At 39.4% G+C, this 26,037-nt stretch overlaps 1 protein-coding gene across 1 annotated transcript; it reads left to right on the forward strand.

Moving 5' to 3' along the window:
• The first annotated feature begins 16,656 nt into the window (after positions 1-16,656).
• hoxc1a (homeobox C1a) lies at positions 16,657-22,700 on the forward strand. Its single transcript, XM_012866466.3, has 2 exons — positions 16,657-17,279; positions 22,067-22,700. The coding sequence occupies exons 1-2, from the start codon at positions 16,814-16,816 to the stop codon at positions 22,402-22,404; spliced, it is 804 nt and encodes a 267-aa protein (XP_012721920.3). The 5' UTR covers positions 16,657-16,813; the 3' UTR covers positions 22,405-22,700.
• Positions 22,701-26,037: the final 3,337 nt, after the last annotated feature.

Genomic DNA, 26,037 nt, shown 5'->3' on the forward strand with positions numbered 1-26,037 from the left:
CAGATTATAGTGTTTAATAGAGGTAGCAACCTGAAAAATTTGCTAATTTGCTGACTGGCTTATTAATGAGCATTAAAACATTTTCATGTAGTTTAACAGCACAAGATCTGTGCACATTAAAATTCATGCAATGAAGTCGACTTGATGTGTTGTGCAGCTCTAACATAGTAATTTCTTCAAATGTAAAGCTGAGTGAACAGGCAACTTTTCTTAAGGTCTTCTGCACTAAGTATACAACTGCAGTCATGCTGTTATTGTTGCTTCTTGTGCTGATTAGAGGTCAAAAAACACTTGCTCACGAATAACGATTCAACTGCACAGAGAGATGGGGCAATGTTATTTTTATTAGCCTTTATGACTATAACGCGGTTTTCATTTTCCAAATAAAAAGTATAATCCATTGTATATAACTGGATTTTAATCCGACTTTATGACTGGTTTATATTGCAATGGATTACATTGATTGGAAGCTAATTGAAATTGACTGGGTTGTATAAGAGCTCAGTCTGACTCTGAATAGACAGAACCGATTTGATCTTGCTTTGTCTTGTAAAGTGCTACAAAACTACTCTGGTTGTGTTTTAATTAAATTAAAATCATATGAATTTAATTGAATTGAATCTAGAACAATATAGATTCTATGTAACTGGATGTGAATTTGCCCTGTTTGTTTTGTTAAGTCCCTTAAGTTTTGTTTTTCTTCTCCTGACTGAATTGACCTGTCCCTACTTACCAAACAGTTCGGTGAATAACAAGGAAACAGTCAGCCATGTTAAAGAGTTAAAGACGGCACCATCCTCTGTCTAATGTACTCACTACTCGCTATAGGTCTTATTAAACACCCATTAACCCCTCTGTGTCATTTTGTTATCAATAGGGCCCTGGTTTTGCTCATATACATGTCAAACTGAATCCCTAATGGCGGCTATTTTCAGTGGCGCTCCCGAGGTACTTTTTAAGTGACTAAGATGGGGATTTGACAGTTCTGCTTCCGTGTGGAGCTCTGATTAATGTGGCCTGTCAGGCAGCCATAGTGGCGTCAGATGTTTTCCCCAGACTGCCTCTTCGGCAGGGAACTTTCCCTGAACACATGACACACTAGACAGCCAGTCTTGTTTGGAAGTCTCGAGCATGACTGAATGGGAACTGGGGGCTCCGCTTGGTCTCAGGTTGATTAGCTGAAGATTGAGGTGGGTCTTACTGGCACCTGAGGGCTCTGGGATGGAGCCTTTCAAGTGCACGCTTTGCACTTGCTATAAAAATCTGTTTTTCTGTGCTTATCCCCAGCTTCAGCCAGCGGTGGCGTTGCATCTGGCGCTGCAGGCCGGGGAACGAGGAGGGAGAGGACATCCTTCACCAACAACCAGCTGCTGGAGCTGGAGAAGGAGTTCCACTTCAACCCTTACCTGCGACGCCACCGGAGGCAGGAGATGGCCGCCGGGCTGCAGCTCACCGACCGCCAGGTCAAAATCTGGTTTCAGAACCGCAGGATGAAGCTGAAGAAGGAGCACAAGTATGGCAGGGCGACAGGTTTGTCCCAGGATTCCCTTTGCACGCTGGATATGGCGCTCCCTGCAGCATGTGCTGTCAGAACTTCATTCCCCTCTTCCTTGGAACCACACTCCATGGAGCCCGCTATGCTTTCTCTGTTTGACCCTGCAGACCTGTCCTATCTAAACTGCATGATTCCAGCTGTTGCGAATGGCCCACCCCCCCTCAGGCACAGGTGAATCAGGTCATCAGCAAGTCAGCATTTCGTACCGGCTCTGAGGCTCCATAAAGGACCTTCCCTTCTGCGCTCTTAAGAATATTCCCTCACACCTTCACCTGCTCACGAAAGACTGGAGGATGTGTGAACAGCATCCCAGGAATGCCATCCACTTAGCACATCCATTCATGAAACATTTTAATTAAACTATATGAGCACGTCTTAATTAGAGGAGAGCCGCTGCAGTATTCTTTGTGTTTATGGGTACGGCAAGAGAAGACTGCGGGTATTGAGCTTTATAATAAATGGTTATTTACAACTCATTTCAAAGGTATTCATACTAATTAAATTTTTCTCAAATGTTGTCTCCTTATAACAGCAATTTTTAAAATGCATTTGATTCAGATTTTACCTCAAACGGCGACACAAAATAGTGTGCTATTGTATAGCTGAAGGAAATTGATACTTGGGTTTTTGAGCAAGAAAAAATCTGAAAAGTATGGCAAGTATTTGTATTTAGCCCCATTCAATCTGACACCCCTAAATAAAACTCCCTATATTGCCTTCAAAACACGTAAGTAAGTAGAGTCTACTTTTGACTAAGTTAATCTGTGAAGTTTGTTAGATAACATTAGTGAACAAACAGCATCACAAAGACCAAGGAACACACCAGAAAGGTCAGGGAAAAGAATATGGGAAATCTTAAAGCAGATTCCGTTTATAAAAAATATATTCCAAGCTTTGAATGTCTAACAGAGTCCTGCTCAAGGCATCACCTCAAAATGGAAAGAGTGGGGCACATCTGCAAACCTGCCAAGACATGGCCGGCCACCTAAATGGTTAGGAATGTTAAAGAAAGCATTAATAAGGAGCTGCAGAGGTCCACAGCCTAAGTGGGAGAGTCTTTCAACGTGACACCTATAAACTCCACAAATCCGACCTTTATGGAAGAGTGGTAATAAGAAAGCTGCTGATAAAGAAAAGTCATGTTTAAAGTTTCCCACAGCCCTGATGATGATGATGATGATCGTCATCATCATCCTGATCATCAATCCCTGCCTTGAGTTATAGTGATGGCAGCATCATGTTCTGGGGACGGAGAAGATGGTCAGAAGTGATTGGAAGACGAATGAAGCGAAATACAACGCCAATCCCCGGAGAAAACAAGTTTGAGGCCACACATCACCTGAGACTGGGGTGGACGTCCAACTTCCCGCAGGACAACAATCCTAAACATACAGTCAGAGCTAAAATCATACCAATCTGGATAAAATTCTATCCATGTGTCAGATCATCCCTGCCCAAGTCCATACTTTAATGCAATTCCAAATCTGTGACTAGTGTTGGAAACTGGAATTAAAGATACTCTAACAGAACTCCAGTTGTTTTGCAAAGAGGAATGGTCAAAAATGTCAGTCACTGTACGTGTAGAGACAGCCGCTGTGATAGTGGTGGCTCTGCTAAGTTCAGATTCAGAGGGGCCTGAATACAAATGCAGACTGCAGTTTTTTTTCTTCGTGAAATACTCGCAAGCTATGTATTGTTTTATTTTACATCCAATTCACACTCATGTGCTACTTCGTGTTGGTCTATGACATAAAATCTGAATAAAATACATTCAACTCTGCAGTTGCAACATGATGAATTGTGCAAAGGTAATAAGAGGTGTGAATACTTTTGCAAAGCGCTGCAGCAAGCAGAGACTGCAGATCTTTAACCTTTTTGCTTTAAAGAGATTTTGAACAAATAATAAATGTTCCTTTATGTGTTGTTTTTTACTGCAATTTCATTGTTTGAACATTACAAAGTGGTGTGGTTTTTTGTTGTAGCTGTTTGTTTATGTGAAGTGTTTAAATTGTGACATGAGCAAAATATTGCTCAAGTTTAATTATTCTTTTCATAATGGTTGTTATACATACAGTGAGTATTCCCCAATGTTTTTGATGAATGTTTCCATACTGAACATGCTTAATAAACATTTAGGAAAACTGTAATCATGCACAGTGTTTACCCAGTTCATTTCCAAGGCAAATGGCTTTTTTTTAAACTGTATTTCCTAATTATGGATTCCAATGCCAAATAGAAAAAAAAAACGAGATGGATTATGCATTTAAATTAAACAGGGCTTTAGATCCATTGAAAACTTTACAGTATTGTGTATTCACGTTGCACAATCCTGCCTCTCTCCCACTCCGCTGCCTCAGAGTTTCCCCCTCCATTAATCAAACAGACAAGGCAGTTTTTCCAGCGTTCCAACCGCAAGCACTGAACCCACTGGGCACCATGACAAGATCTCCTCCTGCCTCTCCTCCCCACCCTCGCAGCCCTCGCCTCTTTCTAAAGCCAAATTGTAGCTCTGCAAGTCAGGACTGGCCTTGCTCTCAGGGGGCATGTTTAGCTGTGTAGCGTAGTGGAAGCGCTTCCAGCTCGCCACTGGGCCACGAGAGACCGAAGCTGCCCTGTCACCAATGACAACTTGTTTACTGACATCTGCTGGGCCTTCATGGAGTGTGGAGTCTCAAGTGCTAACTGTGGCATCAAAATGTTTCTTTTACCAAATTCCAATGAGATAACGATGCTTATTTTTGGCAAAAGTGGGTCACTTGTGCTCAGGGGTTTCCACTATTTCATGTGTCAAAGATAATATCCCTTAAACGATGGAGACGCTATCCCTCTTTTGCACTTGATAATGTGAGCCTGAGCATGAATGTAAACAAAGCTGGAGACAAATTGTGGGCACGCTGACAGTTTTATATCGGTGGCTTTACTGTGAATGAGCTGTCACGGAGGCTCACTGACAGCTCCAAACCTGGGAGCGGTAAAGCAGATCCCCCACCCCCTATCGCTTCCAATTACTTCATACTCTTAATGCTCATTATCAATCCCCGGATCAGCTGTCATTTGGTGAATATTTGGCACCAATTTCCACCTGGTCTCTGTTGGCATGGGGGGGGGGGAGTCCTATGTAGTGAGCAGCGGTGTGAATACTTTAGACAAATCTGTACAGAAATGGTTGTGATGGGAGGGAAGTTCATAAACTAAACGCCATATAAGAGAGAAAAAACGTCTGCTGTAGCAATCTACTCACTTACCTAAGAGACCAAAAGAGAAGGAATCATGTGGAGGACGGAGTCGGCTGTGCTAGATTCCTGAAATTCTTGGATACGCCGGGTGATTTATGGTTCTGATGGTTGCTGAGGCTCAAAAAGACCTTTACCTCCTTTCCCCAACACATTCCCCTTCCAGACACTAAAAGCCAGGAGGATCCGCACACTGGTGTGCAGTAATTCCATGGACGGGGTCAAGGGGGATCCCAAGAGGTCAAGGAAAGCCTCCACTCAAGGGCCCCAGAGCGAGGGGGGACACTCTATGTCTATCTGAACATTAGGTTAACTGGTTGTTCTCACATTAGCATCTAAACTCATTATTTCCCGCTTACTCACTGGTTTCCGTTGACTGCTTGACTCGGCATCTGTTCTCAAAGGCTGAGATCTGCGAAGCCAAAGAGACTTGCGTGCTTTTTTCAGCATTTCTTGGCTTTTTGCAATAAAATATCTGAATAAAATGATAAATGATGCCTATAGAAGATCACCATGAAACTAGCTTTGGTTATGGGCCATCATTATTTGAGAAGAAGTTTTGTCCTGTACAGCGACTAATGTTTTACTGCCTCATCCAAAGCTGTTGTTAAATTGATTTGATTCTGGACACCAGAAACATTTTGTGCATCAAGACCTTTCCCTAAGCTTGCAAGAAAACAAAACTGAGCATGAACGGGCTTATTCCAATCAATGAATGGAGTTCGCAAACAGGCTTAAATGAAAAGTGATTATAGTGATCTGAGTCTATAAAAAGCACCAGTAAACAGTTTAATCAACACTGTTTCATTCTTATTTTCCTGCATATGTAAGATTTGTATTTTGGAAGTAACGTTGGGTTCCCAGCCTCTCCCCTAAAATGCTTCTTACATTTTCTTATGCCGTTTATTTATGCCATCGATCTTCAAATAAAATAAAAACTAAAACATCATTAATAGATTTCCCTCTGCCAGTTCCTAAGCCCCATTGAAGATGTTTCTTTTTAGTGCAGGCTTAATTTACGTTCCTGTTTTTGTGTGAGAGACCACAATTCAAATGCACTCATTTACATCACCTATTAATCTCAGCGACACACCCACTACCACAGTTGGTTTAAACTGGATGGCACATCCTCCACCAGCACAAACTGTTTCAACCATGAAACCTCTGAAATCAACCATGTTGGCCTTCTATCGATTTCTCTTGGGAAATCTATAGCAAAAACATCTTAACACAAAAGCTTGTGGAAAAGTCTTGACCAACTTTTAATGGGCCATAAATGGGTAGCGTAAACTCAGTTTATATGAGGTCTGTTTTAACTAAAGCTAAACTTAAATCCCACAAGATAATAAAAAAAAGATAGAATCAAATAACAATGTGACTGTGTTAATCAGTGAACTAAATGTTTCACTTCAGGAATAGGAAAAGAAATCAGTAAAGAATGCTCCATATTAAACAATACAGGTATATATATATATATATATATATATATATATATATATATATATATATATATATATATATAAAGTCAGGGATTGTGCAGGATTGTAGTGACCAAACATCCAAATGGATTCTGGTGCGGTTCGCTTCTGGCCACGAAACGGCCTCGATCTGATCCAACTACAGAAATCCTTTCAACTTAAGCCACCGTAGCACTGAACATAGTGCAGAAATCATAACTAAACCCTTGTCTGTTGCTTAGCAATGCTGCTGCTAGCATGCTGTTGGAGACCTTCGGTATTCAGGACGCGTTCTCTGATGCAGCTCTAAAATTAGTTTATTAAACGTGAGGTAAATGAGCTGCTTTTGACCCTCCCAATTATTTATCAGCTGTCACAACTGGACAAATATGTCAACCAGAGTTGCTCCATGCATGATTTCTATAATAGTTTTCCTCCATTTCCGGGTCAGTGCTAGGTCCCGCCCTACTAATTTCTGTCCAATCGGAGCAACGATCGTCACACACGTGGCTCTGTTACAGGTTATAGTATTCTTGCAAAAAGTACAACGTAAAAGCAAACTGCACCAAAATGAAACAAAAAACGTGTTTGCTTTTGGTCTGGACCAAACAAGCGGTCCAGATAATTTTCCTGGTGTCGATACAAACTGCAATAGAAACAGTTGTGTAGGAGCCTTAAAACTAGGTGAGGAACAGCAAAACTGTGCCACCTCTGAGGCTGAGGAAGACAGGTTCAGGTCACTCACTATGATAAGACTGAGCACAGCAACAAGACACAAGGCAGTGATACTACATGAGCAAGTTGTCTCCAAGACAAATATTTCAAGGCAGACTGGTGCTTCAAAATGTGCTGGTCAACCTGTGTGCTCTGTGGATGGCCAGGAAAACTGAAGCACAGTAGGTAAAAAAAAAAACAAAAACAAAGCAAGCTTTTTTCCCGTTGAGATCAGGACATGTCCCGGAGTGCTATCAGCTCACAACTGGCAGAAATCAGTGGGACCCAGGTATACCTATCCATTTTCCAGAGAGGCCAAGCCAGAAGTTTTCTTCATGGAAGAATTTAAGCCAAGAAGCCATGGAAACAAGCCCGAGCCTCAACTATGCAACTATGCATGAAAACACAGGACCTGGGGTGCAGACAAATGTGAGCAGGTGCTCTTGACTGATGAGTTCAAATTTGAATTCTTTGGCTTTGGCAGAATGGAGTTTGTTTCCTTAAGGCCTGTAGAGCGGTACAATAATAAGTGTTTGCAGACAACTGTGAAGCATGGTAGAGGCTCCTTGGAGCTTTGGGGTTGCATTCCAACAAATAAAGTTGGCAATTTGGTCTGGATCATTGGTGTCCTCAATGTTGAGTACATGCTGAAAGTTATCCACCATTTAATACCTTCAGAGAGGCATTTGATTTGCCTCAAATGTATTCTGCAGTAGGACAATGACCCCAGATAAAGAGCCAGGGTCATTAAGGACTATCTTCAGCATAAACAAACACAAGAAGCCCTGGAGGAGATGGCATCGCCCCCACAAAGCCCTGATCTTAACATCATCAATGTTTGGGATTACATGGAATGACAGAAGGATGTGAGGAAGTCTACATCCACAGATGCTCTGGGTTTATCCTCCAAGATGTTTTAAAAAAATGAGTTCCATAAAAAACTGTGTGCAAGGCAAATAGTGGTCACAAAATAATAATAAAAAATTACACGTGCGCGCGCGCACACACACACACACACACACACACGTATGTATATATATATATATATATATATATATATATATATATATATATATATATATATATATATATATCTTTAGTTGGGCGAGAGCACCCTGGTTAGGTTGCCAGTCCTTCACCTGGAAACACAGTGACATGCAGGACAAACATCCGTCCACAGGCACCCTAAGAGCATTTTAGAGTTACAAATCAAACTTAACAGTTTACCTGGAGAAAACTTACACATGAATAGGCAGAACAAACTCTATGCAGAGGCACCCCTGGTCAGGATTCAAACCCAGGACCTTCTCGGTGTGATGCATCACCATACCAATTGTAGCACCATGCAGCCCATAGGAAGAGTCTTTTTTTATTTTATTGAATACAAATATCATCCAACAAGCCAAAATAAAACAAAAAAATGTCTGATAACATTTTTGGTGCGCACCATTTTAAAGTATTTACCAAATTTCAAATATCCATGTTTTAAGACAAAATAAGTAAACTAAGTAGAGCTTGCTGACTAGATCGTTTCAAAAGCACCATTTGATGGAGAATGTTACTGGACAAGTAGCATGTAAGTGTGCTTTGTATATAAGGTAGTTTTCATGTAAGTTTTATATCTCATATCTTTTTTTCTAGTATTTTGTAAAAAGAGAGTTACCCTCATTTGTAAAAGTCTGACCCTGCAAGAGATACAAACACAAAACCTAACCCTCTGAAATAGGACAATTTTCAATATTTTTGGAGAAGATAAAAATTATTTGGGATATTTTGACACGAAAGAGAACACTTTTAGGGGAACCGATCTACTTTGATATGCTTTACTGATGAAGACGATGGAAAGAAAAAAAAACTGTCAAAAATGTTACACTTCAGCTTCATAACATAAGTTCAGCCTAATAAAGAACTGAAACATGACAGTGTTAAAAACTAGCACTCAAGTTTGTGCAAAAGTGCTACAGCTGCCTGTAAGCCTGTTTCTATGCAGTTCAAGGCTGTGATTTTTCTATTAGATTGTTTAAAAATCACAGAGGTAGAGGCTTTCGTAAAAGTGACCATGACCGACCGGAGCTTTCGTCCACAGAAGAGGGAAACCCCAAACTTTAATGCGTTCCCTTAAGGAGGCTTTGTTCCTTTTATGACCTGTTAACCTTCTCTGTGATTTCCTTCCCCGGCCGTTACTGCTGCCCACCACTCTCGCAGGGTGCTTGTTGCTCAAGATGATTGTTAAGTACCAATTTCCTGTGTCACCTTTATGGCTTTTATTTATTTGTCTGCTCCTTCGCGTGGAACAGGAGCCCCAGCATTGCTCAGGTAGATGGATGATAACTCACCTGCTACGACTCATCCGTCTCGGAAATTTGACTTCCTGAATCTCTTACAACTGTTAACGTCATATTATGGCCCGGCATTATCAAGATCGACGGCTTTTTAAATGCTTCCCAGTTAAGGATGATCGGTGACAATAAAAAAGGTAAGTTGGTGATGAAGGTGTCACAGCTGTTGGTGGAGCCGAGCTGTGCAGCAGGGAGGAAGTCACCTGCTGGAGAGAAGTTTCCCCCTTGAAGGACTCTGGAAAAAATGAATCAACCTGCGAGAACAAAAATCAGTCAGCTAAATGTCACATTTTGACTGGTATTGAACACTTAGGAAATATTCAAATCCCAATGGCTTCATTACACAGGATCTGATCAATACATGCGTTTGTTGGGCTTAAATTACACAAACATAAAGGGCATGCTGATAATAACTACAGTGGCGCTTATAGAAGAGTCTCAATGAATTAAAAACATCAATGAAAAGTTAATTTGCTTTAGTAATTCAATTTAAAAATTACATTTGCATATTATTTATATTCAATACACACAGAATGACATAATTGAAGTGCTCTTGTCTGTTAATTTCAATAATTGTGGCTTCCTGCAGATGAGAACACAACATTCAGTTTCTCACAAAATTTTAATATCAAATAAGAAATAGAGATCAGTGAAATGAGTTTTAATGCAGAAAAATCTGCCTACTGAAAAGTATGTCCATGTACTGGCCAGTAAATGCAGTCAATATTTGTTTGAGTGTCCTTTTACACGAAAGACTGCATCACTGCAGTATGACAGAGCCTGTGGCTCTGATGAGGTTTTAGAGAAGCCCAGTATGCTCTCCTAGCGGCCCTCAGTTCGTCTGCTTTTTGAGTCTTGTTTCTTTCTTTTTGCCAGTACTCCATATCTTCTATGTGGGGTTTAGGTCTTGCCAGTTTCCTGTCAAATCAGGCACAGGTATGGGTCATTTTGGCAATGTGGGCAGGTGCCAAATCCCAAGGGGAAAGAATATCAGTATCTGCATAAAGCTTGTCAGCGGAGGGAAACTTAAAGTGCTCTTAAATTTTCCAGCAGAAGATTGTGCTGACTTTGGACCTGATAAGTGGACCTGCTCACATGGTGTTAGGAAGGAGAAAACAGGGATAGGCCTTAAATAAAGGCACCACCTACCTGCTGCTCAGACATTGTTCCTTCATGTCACAAGCTCCGGTTCTTTCGACCTGTCACTCCTTTCCCCAACCGCGAGTACCATCCGACCTTCCCCGTCTTGTCTCTGATCCACAGGTAATAATAACTACTCTTTAAGTCCACATTTTTGCATTGGGTGTTAATAGATAAATCTGCACGTTCCACCACCTGCCGGCAAGTTCTTGCCGTGGTGGGGTCTAATTGGCACGCTAAACTCTTTCACTTATATCTCAGTGCTCTTGTTTTCGGCCTCACCGCTGACACATGGGTCCTCAAATCATCCCTGACTGCTTTGACTTTGCTTCTCAATCCTCCCTATGCTGTGGTTATCCCTATCGGTCTTTCTTCTCTTTCTATCAGGGTTTTTCCTTCCACTTAACTTTCAGTTGGTATGCTGGGATGCAGCACCTTTTGAACTGCCAGCTTCTCTAGCAGCAACCTTTAGTTAGATCTAAGCAGTCATCTTCATCATGATTGAGCCGTAACATATCTTTACTTCTGTACTGCTCTGGTCTTAATCTATTCTTCGGAGAAACGGAGAGTTGGGCTTTAATTCACGGTGAGCCATTCATCATCGGAATTAACAGAATTAAAAGCTTGAAATTGATCATTCTGTGTGTAATAAATCTACATAACATGAGTTTTACTTTTTTAATTGAACTGAATTACTGAAATTAATTAGTTTTTCTATCGTTTTGAGAATTTATTGGGATGGCCCTGTGCGTGTTACCATGTTGTGCCTGGAGAATAGCATACTTGTTTCAGATTTTGGAATTGTGAAGAAAAAGAGCTTGTATGGATTCCTGTACAAGAACCTGTACAGGGTTGGGGGCAAGAACACATAAAAAAAAAAAAAAAAATAGATTAAGAGTTAGATGTCATATTTAATTTTTTTTTTTAAGATAGCTTGAAAACATAATATTAAATTTGACACAGCGCTTTAAAAGTTTCACACAGATTGTTTGAAGCCCTAGAAATGGACTTATCAAGGACCCGGATTACTTTGAACCACAATATTTCAGCAAGTTTTCAAAATGAAAGTCTTGAAAGTTTAATAATTATGATGATTTCTGCCTGGGACTTGCCAAAAGTTGAGTCTCTGAGGTTTCTGTGGCTCCAATATTATTTTTAAAGCGGTATTATTACACCAGTGAGTTGAGATTATATAAACTAGATCTACTAAAGAAATTCCTGATGCTAATATTCTGGACTTTACTTATTATTTCAAGCCATTTAGCCATATTTTCATATTGAAAATAACAAGCTAAACATATTTAACAGCTGTAAAATTTACAACATTCAAAATAAAAACCAGGCACTTGATTCAACATTTCTTTGAAACAGTTTCGGCATAAGTGCATGTTTATTTGGCAGGATTTATTGTACTGTTACATTGGATTGCATTAGTTTCCCCTATTGTGCCTAATAAACTGCCAGTTTAGTACACATTTGGTCATACAAGTGGATTATTTATTATGCAAAATGTGAAATTATTACCTTTTAAGGTGTAATAATTCTGCTTTACAGTCCAATAAATGTTTTATCGCCTGCATCAAAAGCACGAGCCCAGCAAGCTGCACCACAAAGAGTTAGCATGTAAAACTCTTCTACAAATTGGACAGAGATAAAGAAAAACAAGTGTTTTAGGAAATAAAAATTTGATGAGTTTTGTGGATATTGTTGTTATTATTAATGTGCAGCAGGGGGTTCTTTGGGAAAGTGGACATGGAGGGGGGGGAGGAAAGGTTTAATTGCAAACAAACTAAAACATAAGACATTGCACAAAACACCTCTTTCTTTATGCTGCCTATAATAAACACAACTGGTGTTAAAACAGTCGTTTTACTGGGTTCTGGTTTATTAAATTCCTGCTGTGCTGTAAAACATTAATTTTACTTTGGATCACAAAGAGACTGGAAATCCGAGGCTCAGTTTCGGATTAAATGATGCACAAAAAATCCTCTGTAGGAGCCGTGGAGCTCTTAAACAATATGTGTGGGGTTTAAATATTTAGCTTATGAACACCATGCAGCTTCGGTGCCATGCGGGAACAAGCTGACACAGATGATTTGTTGTTTTGTATGAACAGTGTGCAGCCATAAAAGACTTCTTTGTCGCGTATATCTTGTACTCGAAGGTTCCCCTTACTTTGTGTTCGATTAGTAATCTGTTAATCTGGTGTCATTTCTCCGCCACTCGTTTGTTATTAGCCATGATTAGCAAGCGCGGCAGACTGCTGATCCGCATGGCGAACAAGCAGGGGATGTTTAAGCAAGAAGAAGAATATTACAAACAACTCCTTCCCTTTCCCTGCAGCTAATGCTGTGCCGCGAAGGAGAATATTGCACAGTGAGCTCCAGCGACGAGCATTTCCTCCTGTTTCATGTTTAACCCTGCTCATTTCCCACAGTAAGAACGCCGGAAACACACAAGTGTGCACAGCAGCTCAGGGGGGAGATGACGGATGACTTGTTGTCAGGATGTTTGGGATTCTGCCGACTCCGAGCCTCTTGACTCGCTGGAGCTGCGAAGAGCTGCAGCACGTATATACAGCGGGCTGATGTGGAAAGGTCCTGGAATTAGCGAGGCATTGTTTCATCTTCACACTGCTGAGCCTTGCGTGTGCACAGCGCCTTTGTCTGCGACGTCCCTTGCCGTTCGCAGAGTAGTTGTATTGGATTTACGACGATGCTGCATGTACTGTGACAGATTTCATATCATTCAACAATGGGGCAAAGACAATTATTAGAATTTCCTGCCGTGCGTGGATTAATTTCCTTTGCTTTGGAGTGTTATTCCCAGGATTGTGTGTGGGCGAAGTTGAACCTTTCATTTGACATCACAATTTTTCAAAAATGTCAATACTTGAAGAAAGCGGACGTGCCCTATCAATCATGCAGCCATCTTTCAACGGGTCAATGTGGTTCACTCCTATAAGCTCTCATCCTTTGTCTCCCATTTCACAGTTTTCACCTGCACTGAGTCTCTTTGTCCCTGCTCTGTATTACAGCTCTATCTCAGCACCAGATGAGCCTTCAGCTCATAAACCCAGGCACTGATGGCTGTCATCTTTCCCGCATTTAGACGCGCGCTGCCTGCCTTTACAAGTCTGGGCTGCTGTCTGGTCAATTCTCGGTTTTATACGGGTCAAGACCTGACACATGATGAGGCCCAGTGTTATTGCAGAGGTCTGTGTCAACAGCAACCGCGGCATCATAATGTCAGCAGGGTTCAGGCCAAGCTGAGGAGGTAATCCAAGCACGGCCAGGCTGATCCCAGGACCTTGACGTCCTATTGACACACATCGGACCGCGGACACAAAACAAATTAGCGTTAGTCGATAGCGTCTCGCTCCTCCAGCGTCCTGACAAAGCCACCAGGAGCTGCCATGTTTACCTGACCTGCAGTCAACAGCGGTGCCAAGGGGTGGGGGGGGGGGGGGGGGGGGGGGATTGGGGGTAATGAGCACCAACATTTATGCCATAGATTGAAAGTATTATATTTATAACATTGGTCTATGTATGAATTTAAGAGAGCAAAGCAAAAAGATTATATTGGTATTATTGTTTTTATTATTATTATTATTATTATTATTATTATTATTATTATTATTATTATTATTATTATTATTTCTATAATAATAATATATTTCTGGTTATTAATCTATTTATTCAATAGGCATTCATACCTATTGTAGCCCTTTGTTGAAAGTCTATCACTCATTTCTGACCTTAAAACAATATAAAAAAAAAAAAATATAACGCTTGTTCATTGCCTGTTTGTCATTTTTTACGTTCATTTTGTGTAATGTGAATCGTAGTAGCCAAAGAGAAATTTTGCCGCTGTAACACAAAATATAAAATATATAAAATATCCTTGACTCTTTAGGTCAAACGCTAGGTAAGTTACAGCATTTTCAAACCATGTAGAGACTAAAACTCTTATTTGTACTATGGTCCAACACATCAGATCACCTGATTTGTGGTATACAGGTGAACTTGAAAACATGAGAAACTAGAATTAGGTTGTAAAAAAAAAAAATCCCAAGGAGGTTCCTTCAAAAAAGGTTCAGTAAGAACAAAATACTGAAATAAAATTCATTGAATTCTGTTCTGTTTGCCAGCCTGCCCCCCCTTCAGGCCACCCCTTACAAAACTTTCTGGATGCGCCACTGGCAGTAGTCGGAAGGAGAAACACAGGAAACATTTCTTGAGAAAGAATTGTTTGCATAATTGTTTGCTTCGTGCAGAATAAAGAAAATGCAGTCATTTAATGACAATAAGCTGTTTTTGGTGGGATAAGGGGATGCAAGCGGTTCCAAACTATCAGCTAAGGATGCTGTATTGCACAAAATGTGTTTCTTATGTAAAACAAAACTTCAGATTTGCAAATCAAATATATGACAGGAATGTAAATAGATTGCCATTATTGTCCTATGATTTAAACATGTTATTTTAAATGTAATCTGGGGCATAAAGGGGGTTCTAACAGAATGAGGCTGCTGCCATTTTTTTTAAATAGAAAAAATAGCTTGCCAGCACTTGTTTTTAACCCCCCCCCCCCCCCACCCCCCCACCCCCCCATCCCCACCTCTCTGTAGCCTTTCCCCAGCCCCCTCCTCCCTCTGCTGAAAGCCATTACAGAAATACAATTTCTAATACCTCCGCACAGGTCTTCGATCGACTGCAAACAAATTTATATTCAGGCGGTAAACAGAAAGCTGCAGAGATTTATTTATTGAGTGCGGAGGAGAGAAACAAGCGAGCGCGTGAACCCTGAGTAACCTCCGAGCTGACACGAAGATGGATCCGCGCGCCATGCAAATGCACGGAGAGAGGGGGATATATTGCACTCAGTCATTCAGCACATCGCTGCCTGTAGAATCCCATTAACTCCCACAGCTGAGACCATATTTCTGCGTTGTAAGAGTGCGGTTCGGAGTTGTTCATTACGCTGAATTATTTTGTAATTACTACAAACTTAAAAGACTTAGAAAATATTGAACTAATTTTAAAAATAAAAAATATATATAACGGAGGTTTTAAGGACGTTGGATAAAATGCTCCGAAATGTATCCAAGCAATTGTTAAGTGTCTAAAATATTATTATTATTATTATTATTATTATTATTATTATTATTATTATTATTATTATTATTATTATTATTATTATTATTATTATTATTAAGGGTGTAATTAATTTAATGATTCATTTCAGATTTTTTATCAATAGACATTTGCATATTACTTCTAACTTATTTGCAAATATATAAAAATACAAGAATTGCAAAAATAAATTATATAGGTACCATCAATGCAGATACAATTTACGAACCAAAAGTTGGCTAATTTGGCCCTCATTGACTAAGGTAAGCATGGCTGAAAAACAATAGAAGTTTAATAAGACCTGATTATGAGGAAATGTTTAAATAGGCTGAATGCTTCACCAAGCATAATGCTTGAAAATGAAATATTTTTCGTGTTAAAATTTTATCGAAAATAAGTCAAGTTTTCTTAAATAAATACACTTTAAATATACAATGATATCGTAAGTTTCATTTGAGTTATTTGTACTTATTTGAAAGTAGGTCAGAGTTGCACTTGGAGGCTGTTTCACTTTCATTTCTGGCACTGAATATTCCTTTATTTTGTTTGTTCCTTACTTTAACCTTTGATATCAGTCCAATAGTCCTACATTAAATTAGATAAATTAATGAAAATGTCTCATTATGTTATAAGAAATAATTATTATAACGTAAGTATAAAATTAATAAATAATCTGCCGCTCTTGAACTTTTAAATGCCAGTTCCTTGACCTCTGAATACACTCCATGTGCATTTCACATCTGACCTATAGCAGCTTTTTGCCGTACAGGACCTCGTTTTTTTTCCTTTTCTTTCATTCTTTTTTTCCAAAAAGAGTTCGCGCATTTACATAATCCATTAGCTACTTCAATGTGGTCTTATATCATGCTAATTTAGCTTGGAGGGGGAAAACTTTTTTTTTTTTGTATCACTGCCTTGATAAATAATCTTTTCTACAAAGATTTAGTCTAAACCCCAACTTTATCTGTGTGTTGATTACGTCACTGCCTACCTGTCCGGACAGGTGAGAGCCTGGGGAAAAAGCTTTCTGCTCGCTCGACCGGTTCAGCGTCGTCTTGCCCTGATGACAGAGATGTCCGGCTATTGGCCAGGACCGAGAGGGCACGTCATCTCTATCAATCAAGGGAACTGCGTGGTTCTCCTCTGAGGAAATGTCCTCCCCGCACGCCCCGTCCAGCCGCCTGCCTGACCGTGCGTGGTTGTGGATGCAAGAGAGGCCGGGCATGAACCGCACTCCCGTCCAATGATTATGCAGGGGAAAGGTGATAATGACTTCCTATCAGGAGGGGAAAGCAGCCCTCAGCTCTCTGCAAAAGAGGTCACAGTGCCGGACCTTGGCGGCAGGTCTCCTCCTGAACCGGAGGTGGACGCGGCTCGTGGATTTTGTTTGACTCTGTGCACCCCTTCGGACAATTATCCTCCCTCTCCTGCTCTCCCAGCACAATGTTTGACTGGAGAGGGCTACCCTAAACTGGCCTCCCCTCACTCCTCCTGCGTCCCCTGGCGGTGCGCGGCGCAGAGCTCCCCGGGACGCAGAGACTCGGACGCAGAGACGCACTACTTCTGTTTTGGGTCACTTGCAGAGGAAATTGGCCCGTCGTTTAACTCTGGAGCGTCGGCGGGAAGTTCGGACTGTAATGGGGCCGCTGTGGATGACAGGAGCAAAACTTATGAGTGGATGAGGGTGAAAAGGAGTCAGCAGAGACCAAGTAAGTTTTTTTTTGGTGAAACGTTATAGAGCACGTGGTTCTGCTTTTATTTAGTCTTTCCATATACACGAAAAACCTCCATTCATAGCAGAGAAAGTTTGGGGAAAATTGTAATCTTGACGTTAAAAGAAAAAGGCATTTAAGAAAAAAAGGGGGCCTGACGTGTTTTCCGTGTCACTGAAAACAAATTTATCTCGAAAACAAACCCCTCACAACTAAAACCAAAACGTTTCAGTGCCAGCAGTAACTGTTTAGGATATATTTGAATATGCACATGGAGAGTCAGTTACCATTTCCTTAACGGTTTCATGTTGTTACTCATTTTCTTTTTGCTCCACCTCCTGCTTTAAGCAGCAACACTGCACAGAAAGAGGGAGGGTTTAGAAAGGCCCTGCTCAGCCTCAGTGTACATTCAGCCCAGAGAGGGTGATAAATTATTTACCCCAGCTCTTACTAACCAGCAGACTTTGAATAATGCAACACGCTGCTGCCTGTCCAGATTCACAGGAAGTTGAGTAAAACTTACTCTTGTAAGCTGGATTGCTCCCCGACTATTGATTAGTTGTCTGTTTGTAATGAAAGCCCTTGTGTATTGATTTCAGTTTGAAGCACCTTCACATGTGTCCACCTTTTTAACATAATTGCTGTCACAGATCATCATTTCATTGACTGATGAGTTCTGGGCAGAGAGCCCAAAGAAGAATACATATACCCCCATGGCCTGAAAAATATCCAATCAGGTGTTAATGTGAAGAAATGCCTCAAATTTGTGTGAACGATGATATGTCATATGGATCCTTCACTTGATCAATAGTGTCACTTGACTGACTGAACACAGTACCTGGGTTGGGGTGTCATTAATTTTGACCTGGAGGGATATTTACAGCAGTGGTGGTCTTTGTCTGCTGTAACCCTAATCTTCAGTCAACAACTTTGGGCCCCTAAAAGCTCCCCTTGAACACATGCACAAAATTTTCATTGGAATGCAGGGATCAAAAATGTATTTCTTCCTAACTTTGGTTGTAAGCCCTTAGTTTAGGATTTCATGAGTTTAAGGGTTGATTGCAACACTATGGACAGAGTTGGCCCAAGATTTTATAGGGCCCAAAGCAAATTTAGATTTTAGAGGCTCGGGTTACCTTATCTATTAAATAGAGACTGCTGTTAATTTACAGCATTTTAATGAAGACTTTGAAATTAGGCACCAGTTGGTACTGATTTGCTTGCAGTATTTATTTATTTTTTGCTTTGCATGAAATGTGACTCAAGCAGTACAAATAATAAAACTTGCCAGATTCATTTCTGACTTTTAGTGGGAATTTAAAAGCTAAGAATATTTTCCTCTTTGTGATTACAGCTTTAGAACATTTGTCAGTTCTTGCAGACCCTTGGTCAAAACTTTTAAAACTTATATTATGTGCGCAACAATTTACTTCACTTATGTTTTAGGTCGACTCTGATTGGTATTTTTTTTAAAAAAAATCTATTTTGTGCTTTTTTAATTGATAAAAATCAAAAGTAGTTTTAAGCATTTAGCATCTGATCAACAAATCTGTTGTGGTGACATGTAACCTACTGGCTGAAGTATTGTTGTCCTTGAAACATGACAACAGTACAGACACAAGCAGCAGAAATCATTAAAACTACATTTAACTGACATAACTCTCAAACTGAATATTTTACCCATCTCAACTTTCAAATGTGTCAGTTTTTTCAATCCCAAAAAAAAGTTTTACAGTTTAGATAGTGAGGATTATAAAATTTTAGAAATTTTCTTGTAATCATTACTGCAAAGTTAAAAGTTTAAAGTCTGTATTTTGTGTTAGCAGTGCCGTGCTCTTTGGTAACCCCTGGTGGGATGGTGCCTTGGATTAGTGTGCTTATGCTTTGGGCTAGCTCTAATTATGGTGTAAGTTATTATATTTGGACTTGAAACTGACAAAAATCCAAACTCTCTTTAGTGTGTTTAATATGTGCACTTGTGACATCATCATTAAAAATATGACATGGACTTGTTTCTGAACTTTTAGCCTCTGACTAACAAAAACACAATGGCTGAAGAACACAAACACTATATTGGAATGGAGGTACCATCTAATTAAATAATTATATAACTAATTAGTTTGCAGTTACATAGAAACTATCTATGACACAGATACAAACAGCATAAATGATTTAACTAGACATCCATTTACGACCGGTGATGTAAAACCATGAATATTTTATTCTGTAAGATCACAGCTGTCAAGCTTATCTTGTTTTTTTAAATCATTAAAACTATTTTTTTTTTAAATCCTAAGTACATTTTTATTTTAAATCAGGAACATTTTAAATACTGTAAAATAAATGTTTTAGGGCTAATAACAAATTGCATGTTTTCAGGTCTATTTTCTTTGGGGCCCCCAGCTGGCCTGAAGACGCTAGCCTGCTTATGCTTAGGGCCAGCTCTGATTATAGTACATTTTACAGCTTTAAACCCACCAAAATCAACTATTTTGGTGGGTTTATAACTTTAAATCATTTCTAAATATTTCTGTGAACATGATTCAAAATACACTACGAGCAAATATTTCTGAATTTTTTTACCCTATGGCCCACAAAATCAACTCTGTGATGACTTTTGACCCCAATGATCACCAGTAGAAGTGTAAATGTTGCTAAAAAGCCAATAAAAAAAAGCATGGCAACATCAAAAACAGCTTCAACAACACATTTATCATTTTTGGACTATTGATTTGTTTCTGTCTTGTGGCCATTAGGGTGAAAATATACAAACCCGTTATTTTTAAATCTAATTTGATTTCTGGGGATGATCCTAATATCACCTAGATGGTGTTTCGAATGCCTTGATGAGAAAAAGAGCTTTGTTTTACGGCCAAGTGCACATCCCAAATATTTGATTTTTGGTGGTAAACTCATAGAATAGTAGAATAGGTCAACCACATCATGTTTTGGTCTAAAAGTCGCTCCATCCTTTCCTCACAGGATCTGCTCATCCAAGCCAAGTCTCTGCACTTGGAAAAGAAACCAATTTTCTGACAACCACCCACACAAAAAACTCACTATTATGTAGCTTTGATAGTATCTCTGTCCTCTTTTTGCATGCCTCTGAAGGAGATGATCTGTAGGAGTAGCTCATTAGCACCGCCGTGTAACTTGTGAAAAAATCATTAGTGAAAGTGTGCTTTCCTCTAGAGGCGGCACCGGTTTTTGGCACCAAAGACAAAGTCTTGGATATATTCTTCCATGTTGAAAGGCCTCCTCAGACCTGCTGTAACCTGATCTCCTGGCTCGGTGTATATACTCCCTGTGCGTCATTCTTCAATTATGCCTTGACAGCACCTGAATTACTGTGGGCTGGATGCCCAGATGACTGAGGCAATGTGTATTGATCTATTCCCCTTTTCTTCTTCGCTCTCCTTAGCCCGAGAAGGGACCTTCCATTCTCTTTGCTGGTTGGCTATTTTTAAGCATGCAAGTCATTCCTCAAATATTTAGTTTGATTCTTTTATGCCTTCTGGCTGGCATCAATTCTATTATCTTTGCAGCCATTCATCAGAATGTGCATCTGATTTGCACTCTTGAAAGCTAAGGCTCTTAATTACGAACAGCTTCTGTGCAACGGTCAGTCATATTCACTGCCTCCCAGTGCATCTTAGTTATGTTTCCATTCATTTTTTTTTTTTTAAGAACACAGATGTTGACATTTATCCCATAACTGACCTCTCCATCTGCCGTGCTATTGCAAGTGGCTGGAGGCCTGTTAACCTTCCTCTCAATGAAATGTGGTGGGAGGAATTACTCCACACCTGCCTCCATTATGCAGCCGCAGCAGCAGCGTGAGCAGCAGCGCATTTTCTCAGAGGCAAAGACGCGGCGACGACAAGCCACGATGTCAGCGATGAAAAATCAAGATATAGCTGCAGTCCCTGTCATTCATTGCACATAAGTAGCACAGATGATACTTTAATGTGTAACCCAGAAACCTCAGAGGACAAAAAATGGTGGCATTTGTCATTATGCGGCGCTTGAACGGATTTGTAAACTGTTAAACTGTCATTGACACAGAAAAAAAAAGCACCCAAAGGCAAATAACAAATGATTCAGATGAATACAGTTAATGGACTGTTAATGCAACACAGTTATGCGAGCCGCCCCAACTTTCAATGCAGCACAGTTTTTCCCTGCACAATGGGATGATCTATTAATGTATAATGCTGCTAATAGCCCTACAGTAAATGAGCAGTGTCCGTTCAAAGTTTTTCAGATTTTCAAACTTTACTTGGGAAGCTTTGAACCGTGATCTTTCTGTTATTGTACCTTCCACTTTGGACGGCAGTGCTGCAAGTTTCTTATCGCTCCGCGTTTACAGCCTCGGACAGATTTCGTGATGTGCCTGTGGGGCTGTTTTTAAAGTTGATAGTTCTCTGAAATACATCTTTGTTATACAGACAGAATTATGGCTCAAAGAGTGGAAACAAGCTGGCTCCGAACCAGCTTGTTTCACATAAGAGCTTCATTAGGCCTGTTGACAGCAGACCCTCCAAAAAGTTACTCCTTTAATTATTTATGAAATGCATTTTTGAAATATCTTTTACATATACATATATATATATATTTATATATGGCAGCAAATGAAGATCTTTTTAAGATTTGCGTTCTTTTTAGCAAAGCTTCCGTGCTTTGTTTTCAGCACGCGCAATTTATTCAGTTGGGCTTTTAATGCTTCTTTTGTGATTCGCCTCATTGATCATGCTGACGACCGTTTCTATGCCCTCTGTTCCCAGGCAGGATGCACATGACCTGCTTCAGCACGGGCCTCTGCGTGGAGGAGGTCGGAAACCCGGCTGACCGCACCAACGGGAGCGGATCCCCAAGGACCAGCTTCAGCACCAAGCAGCTGACCGAGCTGGAGAAGGAGTTCCACTTCAACAAGTACCTGACGCGGGCCAGGCGGGTGGAGGTGGCCGGCACCCTCCGGCTCAGTGAAACGCAGGTGAAGGTTTGGTTCCAGAACAGACGCATGAAGCAGAAGAAATTACAGCGGGATGGGCTGATCTCGGACTGCCCGGGGGTCCTCCGTGGGACGGGCCTGACCAGGGAATCTGCGCACCTGAACTCCTGAACCGTACCGAGCGTTAGAGAGCGATTAGGCGCCAGCCTGCCGGCAGATGTTTTGATTCGTGTTTGCATCGTTTGCAATCAGGCTTCACCTTTATTTGTTTACCACGATGGATGCTGTGCTCCCGAGAAGCGCGATGACAGGCTCCCTCCACGCAAGAACGAGTGAAAACGATTTGTCATTCAGCCCGGCTTCAGTATGGGATCTCTGATTTGAATATTAAAATGAATGCCATTTCATTGCGCTTCAGTGTGCACAATGTAAACGAAGATACAAACTTCTTTAATTGACCGTGGAAATCCTTGGGAGGTTATTTGATTATTTTGGACCATTTACCAGGAGCTGATTTTACTTGAATGTGGCCCGGTTTAATCTGCAGGAACCTTTTTTTTGTTGTTGTTCAGATGCATGCAAGATGTAAATGTTTATTTAAGGTCAGTTTCACCATTTCAGATCTCAAAATTTTTAACACACACGCACATACACACTTAGCACAAAACGATGAGTGTGTGTGTGTGTGTGTGTGTGTGTGTGTGTGTGTGTGTATATATATATATATATATATATATATATATATATATATATATATATATATAACACACACAGCACAAATGGTCATTCAATAAAATAATTCAATAATAATGAATATTATGTGTTTGCCTAAGTTAATTGGGTTACTGAAATAAATTGACTTTTTGATAATAGCCAAATTTATTGAATGACCATTTGTGTTGTGTGTGTTATATATATATATATATATATATATATATATATATATATATATATATATATATATATATATATATATATATATATATTCATTACTCAAAAAAAAACCACTTATTGCTGTTAATACTAATATTGATCTTTTGCTTATATGTGATGAAAACACAAGATTTAAAATCAGAGTATCACATCCAACCTATAATAGAATATGGTTTTAATACAGAACTGCGGGCTTGATGAAAAGTATCATCATACTATATATATATATTTTTTTTTTATCTAATGTTTTTGAGATATATATATATATATATATATATATATATATATATATATATATATATATATATATAGTATTATTATAGTACAATGATATTTTTCATCAAGCCCACATTTCTGTATTAAAACCGTATTTCATTGTAGGTTTGATGTGATAGGTTTGGACTCACCTTCTTATTCAGTAGTTTGTCTTAATTTTTACTGTAATTCTATATATATTTGAGTAATAGTTCTGGAGTCTTTATTATGTATATGCAATGTATAAAGTCATAAAATAGGGAAAAGCCATTGAATGACAAAGGTGAGTTCAAACTTTTGACTATATATATGTATATATATATATATATATATATATATAATATATAATACAATGAGGTTTCAGACCTCAAATAAGTTTATATTCAATTTTAACAACCAAATCCTGACGCCGTCACAGAGTAAATGCTCAGAAATCAATATGAGGCAATATATTTTTCTGTTTTAAGTAAATGTCCTTATAGGCTTATTGATAAGTTGTATTTCTACAGCAGATGCTCCTGTTGTATCTTGTATGTTTGCAGATATGTTTCATGTCTTTCATGCATGTTTGTGTTATGCTCACCAGCTTGTTTTTCCTGTTTTAATATTTTCATTATCCTGCATCTGCACACGATTAGAATGCAATGATTGGAGGAGAGATTTATCGACCGCACTTAGTATTGTGTATCGATCCGTTGTGATCCATTCACTGGAGGCGCTAATCTGGGGAGCATTTGCATGCATCTGTAACTGCATGTTAATGGGACGAGCAGAACGCCCCGATCGGGAGCCGTTCCGCTCTTTATTGCACTATACATGCATCAGAAAATGATAATTTGGACTTGAAAGCTCATGCGGGAGAAACAGACAATAATAAAAACCAGAACGCCACTGCTGGGTTGCGGCTCCACCAATAAACTGCACGGCTACGGGCACTTCCCGCAGCTCAACACTCCTCCCAGTTTCGCATCTCGTCGCATGCAAAGTAAATGACTGTAAACACGGTCCTTAAACACTGCTCCTGCCTTCACAATCCGTTTCATTCATGTTAATGTCTTTCACAATATCAAGCTATGAGCCATCATCCACATTAATACTCTGCAAGGGTATATTTTGATTAGCTTTCAATTAGTGTCTTTGCACTGGATATTATTGCTGCTAAATCCTAAATGAATCACAAGAGAGCAATCCAGGCTGGTTTGAAATAAACTGGTACGAAATGAATTTAAAAAATGCAAACTTTCTCAGGCTATCATCCGAGATCCTCCTGGTCCCATTTTGATCATCTGTTTTGGTGGACACATGCAGGGGCTGCAAGGCCAAGCTAATGTATGCAGTCACACCAAAGTTCAACTCTCACCTCCTGACCTTTGTCTTGCCCAGGGACAACAGTGACCCGGTCAGTAGCTCCAGAAAGAAAGATGCTCCCTTTGCTTCGGGTGACCTCAGAGTCTGAGATTTTTCTTTCATTCGACTTCTTTCAACAGGCGACTCCCAGCTCTTTTGTTCTCATGTGTTGGTCTCCATGTCTACACAGCAATATTTCATCAAGCTGAATAGCAGAAGGACCAGGCCATATGATAATTGTTCATATTACAATTCCGTACCGAGGCAGATGATGCATTTTTCTCCACCTAGAACTAACCTAATTTTTTTTTTTTTTTGCCCTATATTGCTTATTTTAATAAGCCAAAACATGTGCTTCAGGCTCGCATTATAAACTGTATAAAAGACTATTTTAACCCATTTGGGTCTCTAAATATGAAACTCTGGACTATTTTCAAAGACAAAGTTTTGAATTCTAAAGGGGATTCAGCACTGAAAACACTTACAACTATTTAATAGATGCCCACTGATTAATTACCACATATCTGCCTGAATGATTTTAAAAAGTAAGTAAGAGGGATATAGAAAGGGTTTATATTTATATAGCAATTTTTATAGCAAAATATAGCTCAAGGGCATTCATACAAAATGATGAAGTCATTAAAATAAAATTATACTTTTTTTCTGAATATAATTGTTAGAAAATTTAGAATGCAAGATAATAATATTGTTTTATTTAATCGTTAAAAGATGAAAATACAATTTTTCATAAAATTTTACATCAGAAAGAAAACTATTCTTCAACTTGCTAATTAATTATGATTCAGAAATGTTGATGCAAAATATAATTTAAAAGATTTAATCACAAGATTGAGATTTAAGAACAAACTTTTTTTCGTTAATGCTTTCAACTTTTCTTGCAAGCAGGACTCAAGCAGTGTTGCGGCTAATTTATTGTAAATTTGCATTTAGGCAAAACGCAAACCATTAAGACTCCCTTTCTATAAACAAAACAGGCCAAATTGGATTGTTTAACAAAACCTACAATGATGTCCGCTGTCATTAAGGTCACTCGGAACATGTTGAGGATGAGGATAAGGCTGATAATGTTACTGATACTTTTATAGTAATATAATGGTAATGTTTGTGATAATAAATTGAAAAAAAAGTGTCATAAGTTTACTTCTGCTGCTGTGAAGTGTGATAGGTTGACCTTTTTAGAAAATCTTTCATCATGTTCTGCTAACATGTTTTCTTTGCTACAGAGCTACAGGGTTAGCTATATATATC

This window comes from Fundulus heteroclitus, chromosome 1 (assembly GCF_011125445.2).
Source record: "Fundulus heteroclitus isolate FHET01 chromosome 1, MU-UCD_Fhet_4.1, whole genome shotgun sequence".
NCBI classification, from domain to species: domain Eukaryota; kingdom Metazoa; phylum Chordata; class Actinopteri; order Cyprinodontiformes; family Fundulidae; genus Fundulus; species Fundulus heteroclitus.